Below are 26,847 nucleotides of genomic sequence, written 5' to 3'. Positions count from 1 at the left end.
ATATGTCAATCATTGTAATCGGTTCCCCCCTCCTTCCCCCTACCCTCTTGGTATTGCTACTCCCATTTCTGTTCCTGAGGAGTTTATCTGCCCGTACTCTATTGGTCAAGAGCTCTTATCTGTACCAGTGTACATGCTCCAGTCTAGCCAGATTTGTAAGGTAGAAATGGGGTCACAATGGGGGTGGGGGGCGCAGGCATTAAAGAATTAGAGGAATGTTTTGTGGAGAAACACTATTCTTTATGTTATATGTTGATAACAATTTGTCTAAATACTTTATTCCTCAAAGTCATTTTGGCTAATAAATTATTCTTGGCTCATATTTTCTTTTGCAAATATCTTAAGATAGGTACCGCTTATACTCGTGTATAAGCCGAGTTTTCAGCACATTTTAATGTAGTTTTTGTGGTAAAATTAGGTGCCTCGGCTGATATTGGGTCAGCTTATACTTGAGTATGTATGATATCTCCATTGGAAGGCAGTGGGCTTTAAGAGCAAGTTTTAGAGCCTAGGGTCAGAACATATGAACATTTTAATTGCCCTTGCATCATAATGTCATATTTCACTTTCTAAAGGAGTAGTGCCTTTTTTATAGTTCCACCAGTATAGCCATAAAATCTTGTATAAATGCAAGGCTCTTAAACATTTAGCATATATGATTTCTCACCACAACAGGTCATAGAAGATGTCTTTTTCTGTGAAGGATTTATAAACATGATCTAGAAGCCTGTAGATTTTCCTCCTTAAAGCTAAAGGGAAACACCCACGTTTTACTAGGCTGCTCACTTCACAAAGCTTTATCAACATATTTGGTATGTCTTGAGCCTGGCACAGAGCCTACACATGGTTGGTTGGTTTATTTTGGGGGGGAAGGGGGCAAATGTCATGGTCCACCCCCCCCACCCCCCCACACCAGATAGGAGTATTCAAGGTAAAATTTTCATTACAATTTTTTTGGTGGTAGAATGGTGTGCACAAGTGACCTTTGTGTATCCTTAACAGTCACTTAAAAATATTTGGCCTTGTTTGCTGAGAATTACTCTCTTTGTTGGGTTCCTTTGCAAAAATAAAAAATCCTCAAGCAAGATAAAGAGATTCAGACAGCCAAGAACCTCTACTGAAACCTTCCATCAGGACTGCATTTAAAGCATTCTAGGTTTCCATGGTTCGTGTTATCTTAGAGCAGGGCTGTCAGACTCAGTTAAAACGCCGGCCATTTGGTCCAATAGGCACGATTCACGGGGGCCACATCACATTTACAGGTTTTGTTACATTTATATTTTGAAGTGAGGATTCAGGAATATGGATAGGATAATTAAAGCATATAATTGCCTTTATTTAAACATTCATTTTATTTAATGTATTTATAAAACTAAAATTATTCTTTTTTACCCGAAACTTGCCAGCACTTTACTCCTACTAGTTTTCACTTACCTCTTATGTTGTGACCAGAAAATATAACAAAGTAATAAAAAGCGCAAAATGTTGGACAGCTGACAAACAGTGATGCACAATCGTAATGGCTTCCTTCTAAAAATGTTAACTAGCGCTGCCGCTAGGTATGATTCTTAACAGCACAACCCAGAGTGCTCTTTTTAACCTTTTCGCTGTTGGGATCTGTTTACATTACATGTCACTGAGAGTGGCAGACACGTCGCTTCCAAATGTTGCTGGAACTGAAGTCAGTGCATCTATTCACGGCCACAGGCCCCTGGGAAAGACACTGGGCCACGCGTATACGTGTCTTCAGTAGTTAAGGGTAAACGAGGGAAAATGTGTGCACGGTATTGCCTTGATCTCTGCTAAGCGCTCTTTTCTTAATAACAATTTTTCCTATTTTCATTTTGTTTCAGAGCATAGTCAGGCAACAAAAAATTACCTTGAGGCCTACATGTGGCCTTGGGTTGCCGGTTTGACACCCCTCTCTTAGCCCTATAACGCTGAGTGCAACGTTTTCATAACATTTGATTATAACATTTTTTATAAATCCATGGACGCATGTGACAATTTGGTTACATTTTTAAAACATCGCAAAATTTATATATTTCAAAATATATTTTGGTTGTTACATATATTGATAACTATGAAAGTAAAGAATAAAAACAAACATTTTTTTCCCTGAAATTAAAAATCAGGCATTACAGGGTTATAGTATCTTGTGAGTTGATCTTGTGTAACCAACCTCTGTGGTCCCTACTTTGAGCTAACTCTGTTTCTTATTTTTCACAGTGAACATAAAGATTCTGAAAAGAAACACAAAGAGAAGGAGAAAACCAAACACAAAGATGGCAGCTCAGAAAAGCATAAAGACAAGCACAAAGACAGAGACAAGGAAAAAAGAAAGGAGGAAAAGGTACAGTATTTTTCATTGGTGCTGAAAAATAAGAAAAACTATTTTCCTTTTTTAAAAGCGGGGAGTAAGAATATCTTCATTGCACAGTTATTTTTTGTAACAAGGTTTGTTGGCAGATGTGAAAAGGTCTTTGTTAGGAGACTCAGAGCTAACTCCTGACTTCGGAAAACTAAATCCATTGCTATCATGTTTCTCACACTAACAAATCTATCCATATTACTGCTGTATTTGCTTCATATGGTAAATGGAGAGAGATCGAAGGCAGTAGCATTTCTGGGAATGTTCCTTTTTTTCTTTGGGGGGAAAGTGCTTGATTTGGGGAAGACCTATTGCCATGTTGAGGGCTCGTCCCTTAATAACTAGCCTTCTCATGCACTCATCTTTCTGGGATGGAATACTATTATATGCAGATCTTTAAAGAAAACACTATTGCTTTATTGTTTTTGTATTAATGCAGTTGATACTTGACAAATTCAGGCAGTTTGAAATTGGAAATACAGTGGGAAGAAAACAACTCCTTTTCATCTCTTGACTTAACTGCCCTCCATCTTCCTTCATTATCTTTTGTGTCCTTCATATGACACTCTGAGGTATATGTGTGTCTGTGTGAGGATTTTTGAAAGATCGTGTCTGGAAAGTGTCAATAGTGGGAGAGTTGAAGGAGAGGGAGAATATGGGTGTACTTTGCCTGAATCAGAGAAAGCAAGAAATAGACGATTTTGTTTCTTCTCGGCACTGCCAATGGCAAATCCTTTGGAGGTAGAGTGTATTTTTTGAGGGAAAGAGAGCTACCATCATTTAAAGGAAACAATTTTGAAAGGTTGTTTTCCAATTAATTGGGCAAGTACTCAGCCTGAAGAACCTTCTAAAACTAGTCTTGGAAAAGTATCCAGTGCCTTAGTTTCACTCAGTTCCATTTTGCTCACAAGGAAGAGCCAACCTGGGATCAAGATGCCCAAGAGTTTGAAAGCTCATGTTCCTCTAAAAAACGCGCTGCTGCTTCAGATTCCATCCTCCCAAAATACTAACCATTTACTGCTTTTTGACCTTTTAGATTAGAGCGTCTGGAGATGCAAAAATAAAGAAGGAAAAGGAAAATGGCTTCTCTAGGTAAGATCCTCTGCTCTGCTGACTTCTCCTTTCTATGCATGTCCGCCAAGTCAACTGCCCACTTGCAGTGTTGAACATTAATGGAGTACTTTAATCATATTGACTGGCACATTTCCCAGGAATTTTTTGAGTGGGGAAAATGGAGAGGAGATAAGTGAGTACTTAAAAGTCTCCCTTTTTATTATAGATTTTAGTGTACATAAGCTTGTGTAGCCTCTTCACTATCTGAACATTTTCATCACCCTAAAAAGAAACTCCATACCATTAGCATTCACTCCCATTGTCTCCTCCTCTTAGTCCCTATCATCCACGACTCTGTCTCTATAGGTTTGTTTATTGGCAGGAAGAGATTCCAACTTAGACTTAAGTTTTGGGGATGGAAGTAGGTTAGGAGCTATATAGTAAATTTTAAATCTGTATGCACCTGTAGTTCACCCTGAGGTCTATGTATAATGAATAATCATATAGATGTTACTTCACCTGAATTTCAGATAGAGTTCTTTAAAATACTGTAAGGCGGATTTATTGTTACTGTCTCCTGCAAAGTGTTTTGCTTCCTTAAAACTTTAAACTTGCAGTTTGATTTGAGAAGAGATTGAAAACTCATGCCCTCTACCCAAAGTCCTTTAGTCAAGGAGCAGCAGGCGCCCTCTTCAGGCATGTTTTGTAACTGTTCTAGGAAAGACAGAATAATAAAAGCCAAAGAGGCATAAAGCTGTAAGCTACCCTGGGAATTCTGATTCCCTTAGCTACAATGACTGTGGTATAGGGTAATTCATCTTTATTTATGACAAAACCCAGGTCTTGTACTAATTAATACTAAGATATGAACAGACTCTGGATGTGGTATGTAACCCTGGATTCAGTTTAAGGCTTTTAGGGTTAGATGATTAGGAACCACACGCTCAGCCGGTGGTTTCTGGATCACTTTGCTGGATAGCTTGCTGGCTTACCCCCTTTTCTTGTAGGGAGTCCTTAGGCTTTGGCAGTTTTCTTAGTACATTGTTATAAGACTGGCTTCCTTTAGGTCTTGTGACCCTTCCCACTTATTTTTTACTGTCACCCATGACACTAATAGGACCTAGCAATTATTTAGCTAGTTGATAAATGAAAATGAATCCTTTCTAGATGTGTTGAGTATTTTTTTACTTGGGTAGGGTCACGTCAGGGATTTCAGAGTGGAGGTGAGGTGGGGCTGGTGGGGAGACAACTATAGAAAACTAATGTCTTTAAATCATAATTGTGGGGCACTCTTTGTGTCTAAAATGAATAAATCCAAGTAGGAAGTTCTGCGTAGATGTCCTAATTTTATCAGTGTCATTTTTTTCCTATAGCTGGATTTTTAGATATATTGTTAACAGATTTTTTTAGAGCTTGGGGTACTTCATTTGGAAGTAAATTTTTACTCTTTATTACTGAAGGCCATATTTTAGCTTTTGAGGTGTTAGGGGATCGGTTATATTATAAACCCAAACCATCTCATTTCTATCGACTTGATGCCAACTCATAGCAACTGTGTAAGAGAGGGTAGAGCGTTCCTTCTTAGTTTCTGAGACTAGTAGAAAGCCTCTTCCTTCTTCATTGGTGTGGCTGGTGGAACTTTTGATTCACAAGCCAATACAGAACCACTACGCCATCAGAGCTCCTTCGGATACTTAAATAAATCATGTATAAAAGGCAAGGCTTATTTATGTTCCTTTTAGGTTCATTCCTGTTTGGGTTTGTCATGCTGTAAAATGGAATCTACAATATTATGAAACACTTTACCTCAGTATAAGTGTCCTGAACCCAAATTTTTATGTATTTCTCCCCGATCTATGTAATGGGCTTTTAATGTTGTCTGCCTCACGGGGTTGTAGTGAAAATTCAGTGAGAAAAAGTACTTTTGGAAAACCTTTATGTTACATTGCTGTTACCCTTCCATGAGCTGCCTAAGTGGGCTGGTTTATCTTTAGATAATTAGTGTAGGGTAGATATTCTTTCACCTCTTGGTGACCAGCAGCTTTTTTCTCCTTAGTCCACCCCGGATTAAGGATGAACCTGAAGATGATGGCTATTTTGCTCCTCCTAAAGAAGATATCAAGCCATTGAGGAGACCTCGAGATGAGGATGAGTGAGTATTTCTTATATTTGGCATTTGAGAAAGGAGCAGCTCAAAGCATTTAGAAGTAAATTTTTACTCTTATTACTGAAAGGAGTAGCTTAAAGCATATAGGTATGGTGTATGTCTCGGAAAAACCGTTAGTTGACTTTTCATTCGTTTGGAATTTGTGATTAATGTGGACAAGTAATTTCTCCTTGAATTATATATGAAAAGTGGGGCTTGCTAAACAAATAAGTATTGTGCTAGAAATGTACATGGACATTGGCGGGGAGGTGGGGGCCAGAAAGTTTGTGGAACCATGAAATCAGAGGCTAATGCAATTTTACCACAAATTTTTGATGCTGCTTGTATGTCTGCATTGAAAAACAAACAGAACAACAAACTATGTTCCTGATTGTAAAGGTAATGCCTACTTATTATATATATTTCAAGTGCTGTAGACTTCATGAAGAACATTTAAGTCAGTTACAATAATTTCACCAACCAACTGTACCTATCCACACATTCTAAGTGAAATTTCATTTGTGTAGAAGTAATAAAATTGCATTTACTCAAAATTTGAAGGCTCACATTGTACCCCCTTTATCGGTGAAGTGAATTTTCTACAACTTATTTTCAGTTCATTCTAGGAATCTACAATGTGGTAGAAAGTGGGTGTAGGGAGAAGAGAGGCACGGTGAACTTTATACTGTACAGAATTCATCTCTTCCCCTTCCCAGCCAGTTTCTACTGTTAGGTAGCCATTGGTTTGGTTTCAGACTTATATCTTAACTTATATGATGGTTGTTGCTGCGTATATCCCTTCCATTCCACTTCCTTTCCATGCTGGATATAATACACTGTTTACTTTAGAGCCTGTACAAGGTGATAACTATTGGTCCTTGGTCTAGCCTTCATGCTATTTACTCTGTGTCCAGTCCTGTTGCCCTTGAGAAAGCGCAGCCAAGAATAACAACCACCACAACTGCCTTGGAGGATTCCAAGAGTTTGGAAATCTTGATCCTGAGCGAGAACTGAGAACTTCTGAGTCATTTTAATGGCATATTCATGTCCCTCTTTCTAGTGCTGACTATAAGCCTAAGAAAATTAAAACAGAAGATACCAAGAAGGAGAAAAAGCGGAAACTAGAGGAAGAAGAGGTTAGTAATGAGACATGGTCCCACCGTGGATTGAATTTGGGAGAAGATGTTTCCATAAAACAGTTTTTGAAGGCAAATAGGTTTTGGTCTGTTGTTTTGCTAACACACTGGCAGGGGGAGTGGCAAGACAAAACACACACACACACCACCACCATCACCATCAGCCCACCCTCACCTCCATCCCCACCCCCACAGGGAAGTAATAAGTGCTCCTAAAGTTAAAGCCCTTTTAGTTAGCCACACCCTCCTTTACTGTCTTCTGCTAGCCTTCCCAGCCTAAGAAACTCATGCCTGCTCCTAGCAATTGAGAATAATTTTCTGGAGAAACTGTGCTGCTTCCTTCTTACAAAAAAGACCGTAAGGAGGAGGTTACATTTAACACCATAATGGAGATGAACTGTAGAGAGATGATCTGCTCCTGGATGTCGAGGATTGGGGTTTTCCCTGACAACTTGGCGAGTCTTTGTCATGTGTCGAGAAGAACCAGGAGAAATATTCACAAGAAACTACAGTTTGCCTTACAGTCCTGAGGAATTTCTCTTAAGAATGTTCTTTGGTGCTCTCTCACATTTAGCAGATCACTGTCTTTAGCTTCCCTTTTAAAAACTTTCTAGTGTGTGTCTCTTGAAGGTAGCTGTGTGCCTCAACTCCCCATGTGGTCCCAGCACCTCTGTTCATCATGTGCCTCCCTTCTCCTGCTCATAGTGTTCCAGCCACACTGGCCTCCGTGGTCTCCTTTACGGACAAAGCTCATGCTGTTCCCTCTGTTGGAAACATGCACACTCTTTCCCCTTTCTTTTCCTGGCTTATGACCTTTCTCGAAATTTCCTTTCATTTAAAGTACTTTTCCAAGGGCTCCTCTGATGTTTGTGGTAGGCTAAGAATAAAATAAAATGTGGTCTTTTGAAACTTTTTCTTATAGGGAAGCATTATTAGCAAGGAATCAAAAGAAAGCTGTGTCAGAAATGCATGCACTCTACTGGGAGCAGATGGTTGAGCGAGTGTAACCCTTAGACTGCATTTGAGATTAGCCACTGACTCAGGCAAAATGGTCCCAGTCTTGCATAGTAAAGGACTTGAAATACCAGCAATAATGATAGCATGATAGTAAAGGTCAGTGAGTCTTAGAGCCTGCCGTAGTGGTAGTTGGAATACTATTAGTAACTCCAATTAATTAAATGTGTGCTAGGAACTAGCCTGCATATTTAGTATGTACCTACCTTTACAACTATAACGTTATTAGTGTTTCCACTTTACAGGTAGAGAAATGGAAGCACAATCAGGTTAAATCTTTGGCCTTTGTTCACAGTTACTAAGTGGTAAAGCCAATATTTGAACCTGTGCAATCTGCTGCCAGAGTCTGTCAGAACACTGTCTTCAATACTCTCATACCTGCCATTCTGACTTCTCAATGAGGGCGGAGATATCTTCAAAGAGGTCACAGTAAGCATATTAATGAGTTCATATCCAGGATAGAGATGTCTAGCTAGCTTCTGGATGTAGAGAATTGAAGTTTTACCTGACAACGAGTCATTTATTGCTTTAGAAGAGAGGGTGGCAAGTCTTTGTTACGTTATCTATTGGAAGGAATAGTCCCTGGAGAAGCACATCATGCTTGGTGCAGTAGAGGACCAGTGAAAAAGGAAACTCATGAAGAGATGAATTGACATAGTGGCTCCAACAATGGGCTTAAACCTAGCACGGATGGTGAGGAGCTATAGGGCCAGGCGGTATTTCATCCTCTTGTTCATGGAGTCGCTGTGAGTTGGAACCAACTTGATGGCACCAAACAACAAAGACTGTAATTGGCAAGAATTCAAGTTAGTGAGAGCCTACTCTGAGTTCTTCATGCTTCTCCCTTGCTTTCATGTTTGTATTACATGTGTGCAAGTAAGATCTCTGAATTTGGAAGCTATTAGTAATAATGGTTAAACCACTTGGAAGAAAAGAATGATGGACTTTATTTTTTATTCTATTTAGCAGCTCTCTCCTTTCGGGAAAGAAAATACAGACTGAAAGACCTTGGGGAATAATACAGTTTTATTGTGACAGGGACCCCAGATGGCAGTATCAGTCGTGAAGCTGGTTCTTTTATATCCCCCACCCACCCATGTTTGTTTGTTTCTGGGAATTGTTCTGAAGTCTCTTGGTGATTGATTACCCCATTTGAAGCTTGAAAACATACATTGTAGCCAGTGGTTTCCTGATGGGACCATCTGCACGCCTGTTCAGAAGCTTTTAAGAGAATGTCTCAACGAAAAATCATTTCCTTTTCCTGTTTTTAGCCCCAAATAGTAAACATGTAAATTAATGTTATTCTCTGGAGCCTTCTCCATTTACTTTTACAAACTCAACTGCTGTCAAGTCAGTGCTGACTCAAAGCGACCCCTCTGGGTTACCAAGACTTCGTGTTTGCAGGACTAGAAAACCCAGTCTTTCTCCTGAGGAGCCTGGTGGTTAGTTTCAAACTGCCAACCATGTGTCTCTTAGCCCAACTACACCACCAGGCCTCAGATGCGCTTAGGCTTTCTTAAATACACTTGTGGCATTATAGGTTTTCTAACTCTTTCTCTCTGGTCACTTGCTTATAGGTCAAGTTTATTCCTATCTTGATTGTTATCTAGTTATTCCTTTGAGTCACATTCTGTTTATTTTTCTTATATACTTGGACACCCCACCACCAAATTATGGTCAGTTTTATTACCTTGAGCCAATGACAGACCTTCTCTTTCAAAGTTTATTCATTGTAATTTGGAGAGGTCGAATCAAAATTAGAAGAGTTCTTTCCTGCTCTACCTTCCTGTAACTGATTTTAAAATGGCGGCAAACTACCTCTCCTTTGTATGCATGACTTGTAATGGCTTAGGTTATCTTAAATATTTGGGGCAAAGGAAAACATTCTTTAAAAAAGTTGATTTTGCTAAATTGGAGTCCCACCGGTGAATATCTTATAGTTGTCTGAGTATGTGTGTGTGGAGATTTACCTCATGTGTTGTGGAGTTGCACTTATATTTGATGTTCTCTTTAATTATATGTCACTCTTACTAAGGTATGTAGGTCACAGTTCAAAAGGAAGCATAGAGAAGCTCCTTCATTTCAGGGCCTCCCCGGTATTGCTCACTACTGATGACTCTATAAACAAACGGGTGATGTGATAGAAAACATCCTCGACTAGAATGAATGGGAAATATTCTTTTCATATTGAAATTTAGGTACCTGATATGAAAGCTTCCCATCTCACTATTGGATGGCATTGGAAGAGGTTTAGTTTTAGCAGATTTAAAATAAGTAAGGTTAGTAGACTAGGATTATTTGCCCTAGTAGTAGTTTTCTAAATTCCTTTAATGCTAAAAATTTCCCAGGCTCTTCCCCTGCACAAGTGGTATAATTGATTTTCTAAAGTAATTGGGATGCTCGAGAAAATAAAGCTCCAGGGAAGAATCTTAGGAAATGGTGATGCTCCAGAAAATAAAGCTCCAGAGCAGAATCTTAGGAAATGTATTCTGTCAAACAGTGGAATTGTGCCCAAGACCTTTATTTCTAATATGATTCTAGTTTTTCTTTTTTTTTTTTTCTTTTACATTTTCAAAATTTTTCTTCTTAATGGCCCCCAAACTACTTCTAGACATGTGGTTAATCCTCGTTTAAGTATTCTCATCATGCTTCTTTGTAGGATGGTAAATTGAAAAAACCCAAGAATAAAGATAAAAAAGTTCCTGAACCAGATAACAAGAAAAAGAAGCCTAAGAAAGAAGAGGAGCAGAAGTGGAAATGGTAACACCTGGGCGCTGGGTCAAAGTCTTAGCTCTCTTATTCCACAACCTCCTTAAACAAGACTATTGGGTTTTTAAAGTCAGTAGCCTGATGTTCGGGTGGGGTGGGTGGGGTGAGCACTTAGGAGTGCATTGTTTTTAATAAAATAAAGCTGTTGAAAGTTAGGTTATTAATGGAGGTCTGTGGTGGATACTCAAGTGCATGTTCTTTGTCATCAGTAGCTCATTACTATCTTGGTATTTCCCCTTTCCCTTTGGAGCCTTGGCTGTGTTGGACCCCAAAGCAGATAGATTTACTGTATCCCAGCTGGTATGTGAACAAGTAGGTGCTTTTAAGGAGTTTAATTCCCCATGTTACTTTTTGTGGATTGAAATCCTTATCAGTGTTGCCATTTTTTTAATTTGGAGGGACCGTTGATTTTTAATCTTGTTTGCGATTAAGATTAGTCTTTAAAATTAATAATGTTTGGTTTGGAGGAGAACATTCTTTGCTACACTGATGATGTTTTTCTCCAGTCCTTTTGTTAAACTCTGCACGTTGGTCCCAAGCACGATGTTTGGTCCACTGACAGTCTGTGTTTAGAGGTAGAAACAGCAGGAGCACATGGTCTCTTTACTGACAACTTGCCCTTTCCTCTGTACTCAGAGGCTGCCCGTTCTCTGAAGTCAGCGGTTTGCCTCCATGATTCCCCTGGCCATCTAGGCAGAGAATTTAAAAGGGCAGGCAGTCCAGTTTTTACTATTCATATTGCAACGCTGCACAAATAATGTATGCACTTCACAAAAGCTTGGCAAATATACATTTCCCCCATAGAAACAAGTGTTATGGCAGAACATACAAACTCCTCCATAAAGAAAACCCAGTCACTGACTTTGGGTTAAGTACACCTATGTGTTTTGATTGGCTTGTTGGAACATAAATCCCATCTCAATTCTAAACAGTTGATTCTTCACAAAAACTTAGAAGCTAGGGACATAAAAGACTTATTGCCTGGTGTTAGGTAGGACTTTAAAAGGGAGTTTTGAGCTTCTTAACAATAGTAACAAGCTGTAAGGAGTTATGGTTATGATATCTAAATACTTCTTAAAAGATAAGGACCAGTAAATGCAATCATTGATAGCAATAAACTTATGGAATATGGATTATTGACATTTCTCTCAAATCGGATAAATTGATCTTAAACATTAGCTTCTAGGAATTTGTCGTGTGTGGCTTTTATTTCTGATTTATAAAATATACCATAGGTTGTATTGTACAGTATACTGTGTGGTACTTGTTAACCATATTAAAGGAACTTGACTTTGGACGGTGGGTATTGATTGCCCTGTCTTATTCATTTCTAGCATGCTTGCACTTTCAGCCTTTCAAACAAGTTTTATTGTAAAATTCATTACTAACTTGAATCTATAAGTCATGTGTGTCATAGAGAAATCATTTTAATGTCTTAAAGTGGCTTTTTTTTTTAAAATCAACCTAATTTGGGAAAAAAAAAAAATAAAGTTGGCAAAAGGGCCAACGAATGGGCCGCCAACGCAAAGGCAACAAGTCCAAAACAAACAAATATCCCTTGGGAGCAAGAGAGCAGGGCTCTCAACTTCCACCAGGAGTTACAGTCTCGGAAACTCATGGTAGTGGTTCTGTGCTGTCCTGTTAGTCAGCATTGACTCAATGGCGGTGAATTTTTGGTATCTATAAGACAGCTAGTTGACTCTTAAAATGTGAGGGTGGTGAGAGTTCTGTTTGAGAAAACAGACCTGAAGCAGTCGCTATATGTAATTCTTAATTGGATCCCGGTCTGTAAATTTTTATATAATTGGGAATTTTAAAGTGTATCGATTGGGTATTAGAATGATACTAGGGAATTCCTTAACTTTACTAAGTTGTGATAATAGTTATGTAAGAACAGGGGCAGTTATGAGCCAGAATGGGCTTGATTGCAGCGAGTGTGCATTTTTTTAGTTCATCAGAATAAAAACTGACTTTTAAAAAAAGTTATGTAAGAGATACTTGCTAAACTATCTGGAGGTGAGGTGGTATGTCTGCCATTTATTTTGAAATAGTTCAGCCAAAATAGGAAACTTGGCAAGATATTAAGTTATTACATACAGGCAGTTAACTGTCTCTGATTGCCTGAAAGTGCCATAAACTCACTGTGCTCCCACTGAATTTTATTTCCCAACCTTACTTTTCAATTCTGTACTTTCTTCTTTGTTTCCCCTGTCCTCTCCAGTCTCAGGAAGCCTTTTCCTGCATCGTAATAGCTAAGACATATCTCTGCTATGTATACCATGTTGGTAAAACTGTGACTTGGAACCATTTCAAAACAATAGAGTTACTAGCCAACAGAAGAAAGGGCAGTGTACACATTGCTTAACAACCAAATCTCTTATGTAGCAGATTTTGACCTGAGCAGGAACCAGGCAATGATGCCCTGCTCAACGATGGTACTGACTGTGCTGCTTTAAATGTGTCAGCTGTCATCTTTAAGTGGGGCCAAACCCTAGCCAAAATTTGCCATAACTACTCGCATTTCCATATGTTGTGGAGCTATTTGAACAACAGTCTCGTGTGTGTGTGTGTGTGTGTGTGTTGTTTTGTGTCTTCCACTCTGCACGCACCAAAAATTTGTGCAAGTCTATTATCATTTAATTCTTATTTTCCAAGAACTTTTGAAGCTCCCTGATTGTGTATAAGAGCAGCCCTAGAGTGTATTGGTTTCTTCCCTGGCTGCAAACCTCAAGGCCAGCAGTTCGAAATCTATAGCTGCTCCACAGAAGAAAGACAAGGCATTCTACTCCTGTAATGAATTACAGTCTTGGAAAACCACAGGAGCAGTTTACCCTGTCCTCTAAAGTCACTGTGAGCCAGAATTGAGTCACTGACAGTGAGTTTGGATTTTGGATGTATGTCTGTAATAATTTTATTTCGTTGTTGAGAACATACACCAATACAATATTTCACAGGTTTACAATTCAGTAACATTGATTATATTCTTTGATTTGTATGGCCATTCTCAGCTTTGACTTCTGAGTTGTTTCTTCCCCAATTGTACATATTACTGTCCCCTTAAATTCTTGCCTAATATTCCAAGTTGCTATTTTCTATTGTAGGTAGTTCTTCAAAAAGCATAATGCTCAAAGCAGACATTTTTTTACTACTTGAAGGCTTTAGGAGAGTGATGGTTTAAAAATGATCACAGGGCAATTTCTTCAGGAATTCATCATAGCTCTAGGAAATCTGGAGTCTGAGGATTGTATATTCCGTTCTGCAGGATTTTGACATAAAATCCTCAATCAAAATGTTTGGTATTGCTCTCGCGGCCAAGGTAGGGGCAGGAGGGGAGCAGTTGTTCTTGGAGGAAATAAGCCTCGTACTCCTTATTTTTCTCATATAATTGACTCTTATTCTTCTGTTACTCCAAGTAGACACCAATTATTGTATACTATACCTTGAATGCCCATATGAAGGCGTATAAGATCCAAAGCACCACACAACAGACTAGGTCAATCGACCACTAAACATGCTATTAGGCCAACTAATTGGGTTGTGCCCCGAAATGGAACAAATCTCCAAACTAAAACCTATGAGGATTTGGGCTGTATATAACCATCCTCTGGTGACTCTTTATTGTTGTTGCAGATCTAAATGTATACCACACCTTTTGCCAGTTCACCTTTTTATGTGTATAAATTATTGTCAGCAGTTAACAATAATCAGCTGTGCAGTCCACTCTTAATCAACATGCTATCTCTTATCACCATTAGCTATCTTTCTCCTTGTCCTGGGTAATTACTAATAAACTTTGGTCTCTGTACACTTATCTTTTTATACAAGTGAAAGCACAGAATATTTGTCCCCCGTTTAATTATATATTTTTTTCACTCAGTATAGTGCCTTTCAGATCCATTCATACTGTTTCAAGTGTCAAGACTTCCTTTCTCTTGCTGCGAAATTACTCCATGCTATATAATACCACATTTTGTTTTTCCATTCATGTGTTGATGGGCATTTATATTATTTCCACTTTGCTACCATGAATTGTTCTGCAATGAAAATTGGTGTGCAAGCCTCTGTTTGATACTGCTTTTAAGTCTTTTGGAGGCTTTAGAAAGTTCACGATATTAAAAGATAATTAGATTTTTCCTTAAACATTAGCCTTCCTTATTGACTATGTAGTGGAATTACTGGGTTGTCTGGTTCAATTATGGTATGGGTGAAGAATATTAAAAATACTGAGGTCTACCAGAAGAAGAAACAAATATGCCTTGTAAGAAGCACACAATGCTCCTTAGAATTGGGGGTGATGAGACTTTTGTCTTAATGTACTTCAGACATAACAGGAAAGACCAGTCCCTTAAAAAGGACATCATTTTTGGTAGAGTACAAGTTCAGTGAAAAAAACGACCATCAAGGAGGTGGATTGATAACAGTGGCTCAAACATAGCCACAATTGGGAGGATTTTGCAAGATCAGGAAGTGTTCCTTCCGGTGCATTGGCATACTGTGAGTCAGAGATGACACTATAGTACCGCACAATTAAAACATAGCAAAGGGGTTAAAAAAAAATTGTAGAGAAACGAAACCATCCTTTAATTCCTTTTTTTTTTCCACGAATGCTTTAAAGCCCCTCATATTTCCCTCTTTAATTGATTATTCCATATTAGATATGATTGTTGGCATTTTGACAGTTTTTAAAATTTGGTTCTTGCCTATGGAGCCCATAGTCACCCCAGAACACCAGTGAGTGTAGGAAGTAATTATTGTACCATTTGTTGTTCTTAGGTGGCACAGAGTCCATTCTGACTCTTAATGACCTTGTGTACAACAGAAAGAAGTACTTGACCGCCCTGTGCCATCCTCACAGTTGTTCTTCTGTTTATTGTTGTAGCCACTGTGTTAATCCATCTTGTTGAGTCTTATTCTTACCCAAATGCTTTTCTAGAGACTGCTCTCTCCTGACAAGTTATCCATAGTACGTGCGATGAAGTCTGGCCATCCTTGATAAGACATACCTATTGTTCTTTTGTCAATCCATGCCATTTTCAGTATTCTTCACCAACACCATAGTCTAAATGCCTCGATGTTTCTTGGGTCTTCCTTATTCGTTGTGTAACTTTCACGTGCATCTGAGGTGATTGAAAATACGATCATTTTGCGCAGGTGAACCTTAGTCCTTAAAGTGACATCCTTGCTTTTTCCAGCAGATTTACCCAAGGCAATGCACCCTTGGATCTTTTCAGTGCTGCTCATTGATGGTGGATTGAAGCAAGATGAAATCCTTGACAACTTCAGTCCTTTCTCTGTTTTTCATATTACCTATTGATCCAGTTGAGGATTTTGTTTTCTTTACATTGATTTGCAAACGATATTGAAGGCTGCAGCCTTCATCCTCATCAGCAAGTACCTCAAGTTCTCACTTTTGACAAGCCAAGTTGTCATCTGTACATCTGCAGTTGCTAATAAGCTTAAGCTTTTCTCTATTTGCTCAGCATACCAATTGAATAAGTATGGGGATAGGATGCAACCCTGACACACCTTTCCCCTTCAGTGTTCCCTTGTTCTGTTCCCAACACTGCCTTTTGACCTATGTATAAGTTCTACATGAGCACAATGAATTATTCTGGAATTCTCATTCTTACCAAGTCTAACCAGTTTGTTGAGCTCCACACAGTTGTATGCCTTTGCATAGTCAATAGCATATACACAAACCTCTTTCTTGAGTTTTCTGTTTTCAATCAAGATCCATAGGATGTCAGCAATCATAATCAGTTATTACATGTCCTCTAATTTAGCCTGTATTTCTAACAGTGCCTTGTCAGTGTACTGCTGCTAACTTTGTTGGAAATCTTCAGCAAAATTCTACTTGCATGTGATGAATGGATACTGTTCTATAATTTGTGCATTTGATTGGTCACCTTTCTTTGGAATGGATGCAAATGGGGATCTCTTCCAGTCAGTTGGCCAGGTAGCTGCTTTCTAAGTTACTTAGCATAGACAAGTGCTTCCAGTGCTACATCAGCTTGTTGACACATCTCAGTTTGTATTCCATTAATTCCCAGTGCCTTGTTTATGGCTAACGCCTTCAGTGCATTTTGGATCTCTTCAGTACCATTGGTTCTTGTCCATATGCTCCCTCCTGAAATGGTGGAATGTCAAGCAGTTCTTTTTGGTTCGGTGACTATATTCTTTCTTTCCCCTTCTTTTTCTGGTCAAGGAGGCTTATTAAGGAAGTGAATAGTAAGGATACTATTGGTCTTCTCAGCCAGCAGCCAAGTCTCTCAATGATTGCGAGCCTCTCAACCACATGATAGCCACATCTCTCTATCTCTGGGTCTTTATCTCTCAGCCATGTGGTCCCTTAGCCTTTGCCTCCATAGACCAGGAGGCCAGTTGGCCTGTCACTCTGTCCCACAGTTGCATATTCTTGGGCCAGAGAAGATACCCCATAGTCTCTGAGCCACAGTCTGTGATGCATCTGGTCTCAGCGGCCTCCACCACTTCAGACACAGATCATGCTCTTCCACGATTCTCTGTGTTCTTTCACTGCTGCTACTTCAGCGGTGGCTCGTCCATATAGCTAGGGGAGTGGTAATGAGAACTGACTACTACTATTTATTATTGAACATTTTTTTAGTTCTTTCAGTTTAAGATATTCTGAGTGTGTTTTTACCTTACTTGATTTCTAACTACGCCTTTACATATTTCATTATAATATTTTGACTTTACCTTCTGGAGCTGCCCCTTGACGTTTTGTTTCGCTCATTTCTTGCACTTGCCTTAGCTGTTCTGTGATCAGGAACAAGTTTCAGGGCTTCTTCTGACATTCACTTTGATCTCTGTATTCTTTCCTGACTTTTTCATGACCTTTAGTTGTCTTCATGTATGATGTTCTTGATGTCATCCCACACCCCATCAGGTCTTCTGTCATTAGTGTTGAGTGCATCAAATATATTTCTTCAGGTTCAACCTGAACTTGCATATGAGCAATTGATGGTGTATTCACAGTCATCCCCTGGCCTTGTTTTGGTTGATCAGCCTTCTCCATGTCTGTTGCCTCTCCCAGATTAAGTCACAGTGATTTCGGTGTATTCCTTCTGAGAAGTCTCAGGTGTATAGTTACTGTTTATGTTGTTGAAAAAAGGTACTTGTTATGAACAGATCATTCATTGGTCTTGCAAAATTCTATCATGATCTCCAGCTGCATTTCTCTTACCAAGACCATATTTTCCAACAATCGTTCCTCCCTCTTTGTTTCCAATTTTTGCATTCTAATCACTTATAGTTATCGGTGCTTCTTGATTGCATGTTTGATCCATTTCAGACTAAAGACATTGGTAAAATTCTTAAATTTTTTCATCACTACCTTTAGTGATTGGGTGTAAATTCAAATAATAGTTGTATTGACTGGATTTGCTTCTATGCACATAGACAGCATTGTATTTGAAGATCTAAAAATGTCCTTTTTGATAATGAGTGCAACACTATTCCTCTTGATCGTGTAACGCCCAGTAGATAGTAAACCATATGGTTATTTTGATTCAAAATGCTAGTGACAGTTAATTTTAGCTCACTAACACCTAGGAAGTCAATCTTTTTGCATTCTGTTTCATTTTTCACTATTTTTAATTGTCCTAGATTCATACTTCACACACTGAAAGTTCAGTTATTAATAAAGGTTTGCAGGTGTTTTTTTTCTCATTTTGAGGACTGGCCCATCAGTAAATGAAGTTCTTGAAGGCTTTACTCCACCCACGTCATTATAGTCAACTCTACTTTGAGAGGGCAGCTCTTCCTCACATTTTGAGTGCCTTCTGAGGGCTTATCTTCTAACCCTATTTCTAACAGTGCTCTGCTGCTAGTCGTGAGAATTTTAGTATTTGACCATGTTCCTTTGTTATCTATAAGGTTGTCTGTCACTGGCTAGTTCCTCTGAAATGGACAGCGTATTCCTTCTTTGTAGTCTGTTTTCACTCTGAAAGCTCTGCTGAAACCTGGTCTCTCTGGGCGATCCTGCTTGTATTTGAAATACTAATCACATAGCTTCCAGCATCATAGCAACACATAAGCCACCACAGTATGACAGACTTACAGTCAAGTAGTGGGGTTCTGTCACTTCATTGGTTATAATCTCAATATTTGGGGAGCAATCACTAACCAACATTATTGTACCTTTTCAAGGTGGGAAGAAGAGCGCTATCCTGAAGGCATCAAGTGGAAATTTCTAGAACATAAAGGTCCAGTATTTGCTCCGCCATATGAGCCTCTTCCAGAGGCTGTGAAGTTTTACTATGATGGTGAGTTGTTCCACACTTGTCCAGTTTGCGGTTAAGCTAAGAATATGCTCTGTTGAGGGATGAAAACAAGGAATGATCTTTTACTATGTTATCCCTCGTTTTACTCTTTTTTTTTTTTTTTATCGTTTTACTCTTAAAGGCCTATTTAGTGTTTAAAACGGCACTGTGAGGAAGGAGCTTATCGTATCCTAGCTACATAGTCCAAAAAAAGTGCTATAGGACTCATAACATGGTTTGGAAACAACACGTATGTCTGAATTTCATTTCTAGAGAACTGTTCTTTGCATTACAGTCAATTAGAAAAGTTTTGCTTTAATGGAGTGTTGGGTGTGTGTTCCTCTCCCTTTAGCAATATAAACTGACAAGCTTCTTTCACTAGAGATAGTACTAGTAATTCCATTAACCTCTAAATTGGCACTTACTCTCTGTGGTACAGCACTAAGCCTTTAATATCTTATCAATCAAGTTTGATGAACTGCTTTGGAGAAATGCCCAGTTTGGGTCTATTAGAACTCTTAGGATTGCCCATGATCACATCAATATTCCTTTTGGGGATTAAGGGTGTTTGAAAGTGGTCGTGGACAATCCTATTGGTGGTGATGTAGTCTGCGGGTAGGAGTGGCCAGCTAATTTTTCTTGAGTTAAGCATCCTGTCCAGGAGCGCGACTAGAGCATCATTTCTAAAACCCTTCTGTGCTTTCAAGGTTCACCAGAGTGGATCTGAACTTATTTAATATCTGTGGAGTGAGATTAAATGATTGTGAAACACATGGTGTGCTAATCAAGCTTAGAGGTGCACTGGTCTGAAAAGCAGCACTGGTAAACCTTAGAAGAGCATCTTTTTATCCACCAACAATAGTCTCTCGGGGTCATGGTGTCTATAGATGTAGGTTTTTGGTTATACTGAAGGACTGGATTACCAAATTGCTAAACTTGACAAACTGCAACTCATTTTTAAGTTACATGCTTATGTAAATGTGCTTATGTTCAGCTGGACCAGATCCAGCAGTGGCTATCACTGACAGCTGTCTTGGGGCTTTTGCAGTTAGTCAGCAGTTCATAGCCCAACTAACAACCACATCAGTATTTTGACCCATGTTGACCAGAAAGCACAAGACAGAATCGACTCTCAACGCCGGCCACTTCCTGCAGCCTCAAATATAATTCAAGCCAAACCTTCTGTGTTAATTTGGGTTGACTAGAGAAATTCATGAACACTGATATGTGTATAAGAGCTTTGTATACAAGAGCACTTGAATATTGAGAAAAAAAATCCCAGCCCGGTCCAGATTAAGCCCATAAGTCTGATATTAGCCCATATGTCCACCAATCTATAGACTCCTCTTCAGACTCAAGAATCACATGCAATCATGCCAAATGCAGGACAATCACAAACAAGTGGGTAGAAAGCCTTGTGATCCAGTGGTGGTGTAAGTATCTCAGTACTGGCAGGGGTCTCCGTGGTTCCTCCAGCTCAGGGCACTAGCATAGTTTATGTGTCTTCTCAGTTGCAATGTCTTGCATAGAGTGAGCCAAAAGAGAGAGATGGTGTCTCCGCCTCCAAGGAGGAATACCAGAGTTCCCAGAATTCTCAGGAGAAAGCCAGGCCCCACAGAAGCCACATTGACCATGATCTGATTGACAGGCTAGACTCCACCCCTTCACTCTTAATCCTCTCACATTGACAAATGATTTTATAACTACCATAGATTTCATGTTACTTGGATCCACAGTCAATCTCTTGGGAGCAACAGTCAAGAAATCATAGGGCACATTGTATTGGGCAAGTTGTACAAGACCTCTCTCTCTAAAATGTTAGAAAGCAAAGATGTCATATTGAAGACTAAGGTGCACCTGACCCAGCTATTGTGTTTTTAATCATCTCATATGCACATGCAAACTAGACATTGAAAAAGACAGACTGATGTATTTAGACTATGATATTGGCAAAGAATATTGAAAGTACCATAAACGTCCAAAAGACCCAATAAATCTGTCTTGCAAGAAGTGTAGCCAAAATGTGGGTTCTCCCCATGGCTCCTCCAGCTCCAAGGCTCTGGCTCCATCAGGTTGTGTCGGAGTGAGTGTGTGTCTTGCCTCCAGCAAGCTGTTTATCTCCTTAGTACCTCCAGATGAGATAATCAAACTGTGACCTGATTGACAAGCTAAACTCCACCCCTTTGCTTTTAAGTATCAAATTGACAACAGATTATGTAACTACCACACTTTCTAAGAGAAAGGACCTAGAACCTTGAGGAGTCTTAGAAGTATTCCTCATGTGGGCTGAACCAGGGGCTTTACAGAGCTCAACTAGCAAACCCTCACTGAGATACGCAGTGATATCGGGAAAGCTGGATTCCCTAGTATTAGGTCTTCCCTGACTTTATAAGATGGAACAGTTGCTGAACTGTTTTTTTCTCCTTTACTGCACCCTAGTACTAACCTATTAGCGACTCCTGCTCCAGTACTTTATTTCTATGGGGCTTCTGACTTTGAATACTCAATCTGCAGGAAGCCAAGTCAAATTTGACTGATGATAGTACTGCCGACTCTGGGGAAGAGAATACCCAGACTCCTTTAGAGCTTGCCAGAGAAGGAAGCCTGCGTATGGACTGGCTGAGGCAGTGGATTGCTGCCACTTCCCAGGACCTCCAATTATCAGCTCTTACTCACCAGTTTCCTCGAACTTTAAATCATTTACCATTTTGCTGCAGGGAGACATCATTTCGTGTTTACGCGCCTCTAAAACAAGAGTAAAAAAATCCGTCCTCTGCAGAATTCAGAAACCTGCTCCCCTCCCCTCAAACTGCTGATACTTGGTTAGTTTACACCAAATGGACCCAGGAACGGTTAGCATTTTTCTTTTATATATTTTTTAGTAGTTATGCAATGAATGCATTCCTTTATTTTGGAAGTATGTAACAATTTTACTGGTAACTGGTCCAGAAGAGTGAAAGAGTTCTGAATAACTTTAGGAAACCCTCAAAAGTAGCTCAAAATGTTTGTTTCAAAGGCAGAAGCCTCAGGGCATAGAGGGGCATTGTTGCGCCACCTGTTGGTCTTTTAAGTTATGATTTGAAAGGACGCACTTTGTGCTGCAATTCCCGGAATTCCCACAGTTAGGTATGATAGCTCACCAACTACCATAAGATGAAATGTCTTCAGAGTTTTGAAATGAACACACTTCTGGTTATACCTTGCTTTTGTAGAATTGCAAGTGAAAAACTCTTGGTCAGTTATTAATACCTATGTAATAATTACAGTATTGGAATTACAGCAGTGGAATTAAATATTTAATCTCATTTCATTTTGAATATAGCCAAAAGTCATTATCATCATTATCATTATTATTATTGCATGGAGTTGTTCCAGATGTAAAGTTGGATTTTCATGCAGGGAGAAAAAGGAAATTGGCCCTAAGAGTACTAAGAAAATCTACTTGAAAAGTGGATTAAATTCCTGAGTGCTTTTCCTTTACTGCTTTATTAACTCATTAAGGTACACAGAACCCTTAGGTCCATCCCATTCAGGTTTTCTTTTCCAGTTAGCACTTTCATTGTGAAACATCAGGGTTCCTTTAGAACAGCTCTTACACAAACAGTTGCGCACTGAAAGCCTTCCAGCCCTCCCTTGTGTTTTGGATGGGCCCATTGCCCTGAAAGACATGACCTCGCCACCCCCTCTTCTAGAGCAGCACTGCCCAAATTCTGGGGTATACCCATTTCAGCTTGTTGAGTGCATTTCTAACAAACTTTCCCAGGTGATGCCTTTGCTGTGTGTGGGAACCACATTTTTTTGAGTAGCTGGGCTGTAAAGGTAGGTCTTACTAATTAGGCTATGCATGTGGGAAGTTTGGGCCTGGCTGCAATGGCTGTCTGTTTTCATTCATCGTCCACCCACCTAACTTTGAAGAAGAAAGATGTCTATGTATTTTGCCTGTAATTTCTTTCTTCCAATCCCTGCCCTATCCCTCCCCTTCTGAAAAGGATGGAGAATGCTTAGTGTAGCTTTGGCAGGAGACCCTCTGAGGATTTGATTTTTAAAAACCATTGAAGAGGTGTAAGGGAACTTGCTTACTGGACAAAGGAGGAGTTGCTGGGCCTCGCTCAGGTTATTGTTGCCCTGAGCAGGCACTTGGGAGCAGTTTACCGAGAGCCTCCAGAGAATGACCTAGGTAAATAACCACTAGAGAAATGGATGTAGAGAGAAACCAGTGTGTTGCCACTCTTTAATGTGTCGCCAGACCTTTCTTTACCTTCTGTAGGAAGGTAAAGAAGAAGTCTCCAGAGCTTGGTATTTGTATGTAGATCCTGAGTACTACACCTAACCTTCTGAACCACTCTTCCTCCAGGTAAAGTCATGAAGCTGAGCCCCAAAGCCGAAGAAGTAGCCACATTCTTTGCAAAAATGCTCGACCATGAATATACCACTAAGGAAATATTTAGGAAAAATTTCTTTAAAGACTGGAGAAAGGTATACTATAGCCCATTCATTAATATTTTAGCATCTTGCAAGAATGTTGACTGAGTACTGAGTACTAAGTTATAATTTTGCCTCCAAATCCCTGATAGCAAAATTTGGATTTTATGATACTAGCAGTTTATCTTTTTTCAGTTTGTATGTTGTATTATAGAGGTTTTGTATTCCGTTGGAGTACCTATCTCATTCTTCCCCTCTCACATGGTGTTGGTTTTTATTGTGGTTGTGTGCCATCAAGTCACTTCATTTCTCAGCATCTGTGAAAGCTGTAGAGCTGCCCATAGATGTCCTAGGCTGTCGTCTTCTCAGAGCAAATCACCAAGTCTTTTCTTTCATCAAGGAGCTCATGTATTCAAGCCACCAACTTTCCAGTAAGCAGCCAAATGTTTCAACCATTGTGGCCCCAAAGCACCTTCCTATGGTTTTAGTGAGTACTCCATTCTCAGACTGTGCAAAACAAACCTCAGCTCCAATTGAGCAAAGGGAAATTTGTCTGTACAGGTCTGCCTTCTGCTGTTGTTACATAGAGAGATGCTAATCTAATGTCCCATTCTGTATGGGTTCTTGATTACTTATGTTAGGTACTTTGTTACTATAGCTGTGTAGCTGATTTCAGAACATTCCCATTAAGCATGGTAGATAGAGGCCAAGCTGAAGTGTATTTTCTGAACTTGTTCATGCAAGTAAAGTTTAATAAGTAATTAAGCTAAGGGGTTGTTTCTAAGAGAGAACTATGTATAGGACCCATTCTCTTGTAACTTCAGTGGTACCTATTCATAGTTCTTAAGCTGGGATCCTCATCTTTTGGACTCTGTGGTTGTGTACTAGGGAGCCTAAGAAGCTACATAAGAGTCTTTTTTTGGGGGGTGGTGGTGGTGGTGGTGGTATGATTTGAAACATAATTTATAGTAAATAAGTATTCTATAATAGCACAAAGCAATACTTTTTTTCTCCCAAAAACCACACACTAATCCAGACACCTAGAGAAAGGATGCTTCATGTAATTGCAAAGAAACAGAGACTTAGACGATCAGCCATTTTTAATTACCATCCCTTCCCACTTTAAATAATCTCTTAAGTTTTAATTGTTGTGAAAAATATACTTAATAAATACTATGCCATCAAATTGTACAGCCATTCTTAGTGTCCTTTTCTATATTGCTTATCACTATTAACATAAAACTGTTCCCAAAGCAGACATCCCCTTTCCTACTCTTGGTTACTAGCTTTGGTTTCTGTATATTTGCTTCTTTCGTACAAGAAACAATGCGTTATTGCCCGTCTGCCCCGCATGCTGCATCTCAGGTTCATCAGTGTTGGGGCCACCATCAGAACTTCACTTCTGTCTTTGGAGTATAGTATTCAATCATATGCGTACACCGTGTTTTGCTTATGCATTCACTTTAATAGACATTTTAGTTTTCCTCACTTTCTGACTCTTATGGAAAATGCTGCAGTGAATGTTACTGTACAGGTTTCTGTGTGTGTTCCTGCCTCACGTCTTCTGGGTCCTAGCATTGGGATTGCTGGTTTATAGGACAATTCTTGTTCTTTTTTTTTTTTTCTTTTGAGGAACTAAACAATTTCCACTAGGGTTGTAATGTCTTCCCCTTTCCTATTCTTCTGACTAGGAAATGACTAATGAAGAGAAGAATATCATCACCAACTTAAGCAAATGTGATTTCAACCAAATGAGCCAGTATTTCAAAGCCCAGTCAGAAGCACGAAAACAGATGAGCAAAGAAGAAAAACTGGTATCTAAGAATTTTTTAAGCCTCTGGGGGATTTTGGAATTGTGATTGGTTCATCTTATGTACTTCCAAGAACTGGTTTCAATATTTTAAAGGACTTAATATGTGCTTACTTTTATGTTTCATTGTGTGGTAGCACCCACCTAGCTTAGTTTTAAAATTAATGAGTTACTATAGGAATGATAGCACCCTGGTGACATAGTGGGTATATGTTGCATAAAGTTAGTTGTATGAAACCACCTGCTGCTCCTTGAGAGAAAGATGAGGATTTCTGCTCTATATGAAGAGTTGCGGTCTTTGAAACCCACAGGGGCATTTCTGTCCTGTACTATAGGGTCACTGTGAGTCAGCATCGACTTGATGGCAGTGAGATTGGGTTTGATAGGAATGAGAGTTGTCTCAGACTCTGCTCTCAGTATTATCTCCAGTATCACAAATTACTGAAATTTGGTGTATTTACTTTGTAGTGTTTTTAAACTTAACAAAGGTAAAACCATTTGCTGTAGAGTCAGTTCCGACTCCTGGTGATCTCATGTGTCAGAGGAGAACTCTGACCCACAGACTTCTAAATGATGAGTTTTATCAAGTAGCTCATTAGGCCTTTTTTTAAGGCCCCTCTAACTGGACTCTGCCTTTCTGTTAGTAGGCACACATTTTAACTGTTGGCACTGCTAGGGACTCCTAGCATCTCACCTTGTGAAAGCCCCTATCAAGGACTCCTGCTTCCAGAAAGTTCTGAGTCTTCCCACCCACAAAAAAAACTCACTTACATCTATACAGTCATGGAGTAAATTCTGACTTACAGCAACACAATAGGACAGAGTAGAACTGCCCCTTTGGGTTTCCCAGAAGACTGTAACTCTTTGTGGAGGCCTCATCTGTCTTCTGAGGATCAACTGATGATTTCCAACTGCTGACCCCTATGCCCTCAGAGCTCCTTCCATAAAGCAGTACGACTTAATGAAATTGAATCAGAAAATATAAGAGTGATGAACAGTCAATAGAAGGCTAAAAAGCCCCAAATCCTTTTATCTGTCCTCTTTGGCATAGAATTACAAAGTGTGCGATGTACATACCCATTTACTTGGGAAAGAATCAGTGACGGATTCATCATATGAGACTTGATAACCCATGTGAAATAAATAAACTGTTCCACCGAATGCCTCTGAAGCCAATGAGAAAAGCCTATGAGAGACTTCTGTTAGACACCCCCCTCCGTGTGTGTGTGTGTGTGTGTGTGTCTGTGTCTGTGTCTGTGTCTGTGTCTGTGTCTGTCTTTCGCGCTCTCGCTCTCGTGCTCTCTTAATTAAAGGGCATACATCCTTTAAGATTTTCACCTCTAATTCAAGTCAATCTTTGTCAGTCCTTTGGGGGATTTTAATGTAAATTCAAAGGGGAAATCCTCTAGAACATTCCTTTATTTCAATTATTTTCTAAGCAACTTTTTAGACCTTTCTCTACCATGACCTGTTCCTCCTCCCAAGAGAAAATATGTCAACATACCCAGCAGTTTGAATGTATTTTGAGTACTTTATTGCTATCTTCCAGAAAATCAAAGAAGAGAATGAAAAATTACTAAAAGAGTATGGCTTCTGTATTATGGATAACCACAAAGAAAGAATTGCCAACTTCAAGATAGAGCCTCCTGGGCTTTTCCGAGGCCGTGGCAACCACCCCAAGATGGGCATGCTGAAGAGACGGATCATGCCAGAGGATATAATCATCAACTGTAGCAAGTGAGTACACAGTTCATCCTGTGGCTTGGGCTGAGGTGGGGGGGTTTCTTGGTTGTTAGTGATATGTCCACATAGAGGAGGTGGGGGGGAAACATTTTGGAGTATAA

The 26,847-nt window shown here is 39.5% G+C and overlaps 1 protein-coding gene across 1 annotated transcript in view; it reads left to right on the top strand.

Moving 5' to 3' along the window:
* Positions 1-26,847, top strand: part of TOP1 (DNA topoisomerase I) — a 97,450-nt gene that overhangs the window by 48,576 nt on the left and 22,027 nt on the right. The window contains exons 5-13 of the mRNA XM_045295501.1: positions 2,230-2,353; positions 3,408-3,463; positions 5,481-5,576; positions 6,631-6,706; positions 10,380-10,480; positions 18,659-18,774; positions 23,126-23,247; positions 24,885-25,007; positions 26,553-26,740. Of these exons, the coding sequence (XP_045151436.1) occupies positions 2,230-2,353; positions 3,408-3,463; positions 5,481-5,576; positions 6,631-6,706; positions 10,380-10,480; positions 18,659-18,774; positions 23,126-23,247; positions 24,885-25,007; positions 26,553-26,740 (1,002 nt within the window). The remainder of the gene's footprint in view (positions 1-2,229; positions 2,354-3,407; positions 3,464-5,480; positions 5,577-6,630; positions 6,707-10,379; positions 10,481-18,658; positions 18,775-23,125; positions 23,248-24,884; positions 25,008-26,552; positions 26,741-26,847) is intronic.

This window comes from Echinops telfairi, unplaced genomic scaffold (assembly GCF_000313985.2).
Source record: "Echinops telfairi isolate 266 unplaced genomic scaffold, ASM31398v2 ScPeMD7_5592;HRSCAF=6446, whole genome shotgun sequence".
In the NCBI taxonomy this organism is placed as follows: domain Eukaryota; kingdom Metazoa; phylum Chordata; class Mammalia; order Afrosoricida; family Tenrecidae; genus Echinops; species Echinops telfairi.
Note: the sequence above shows the minus strand (reverse complement) of the source record. Positions and strands in the feature narration are given on the sequence as shown.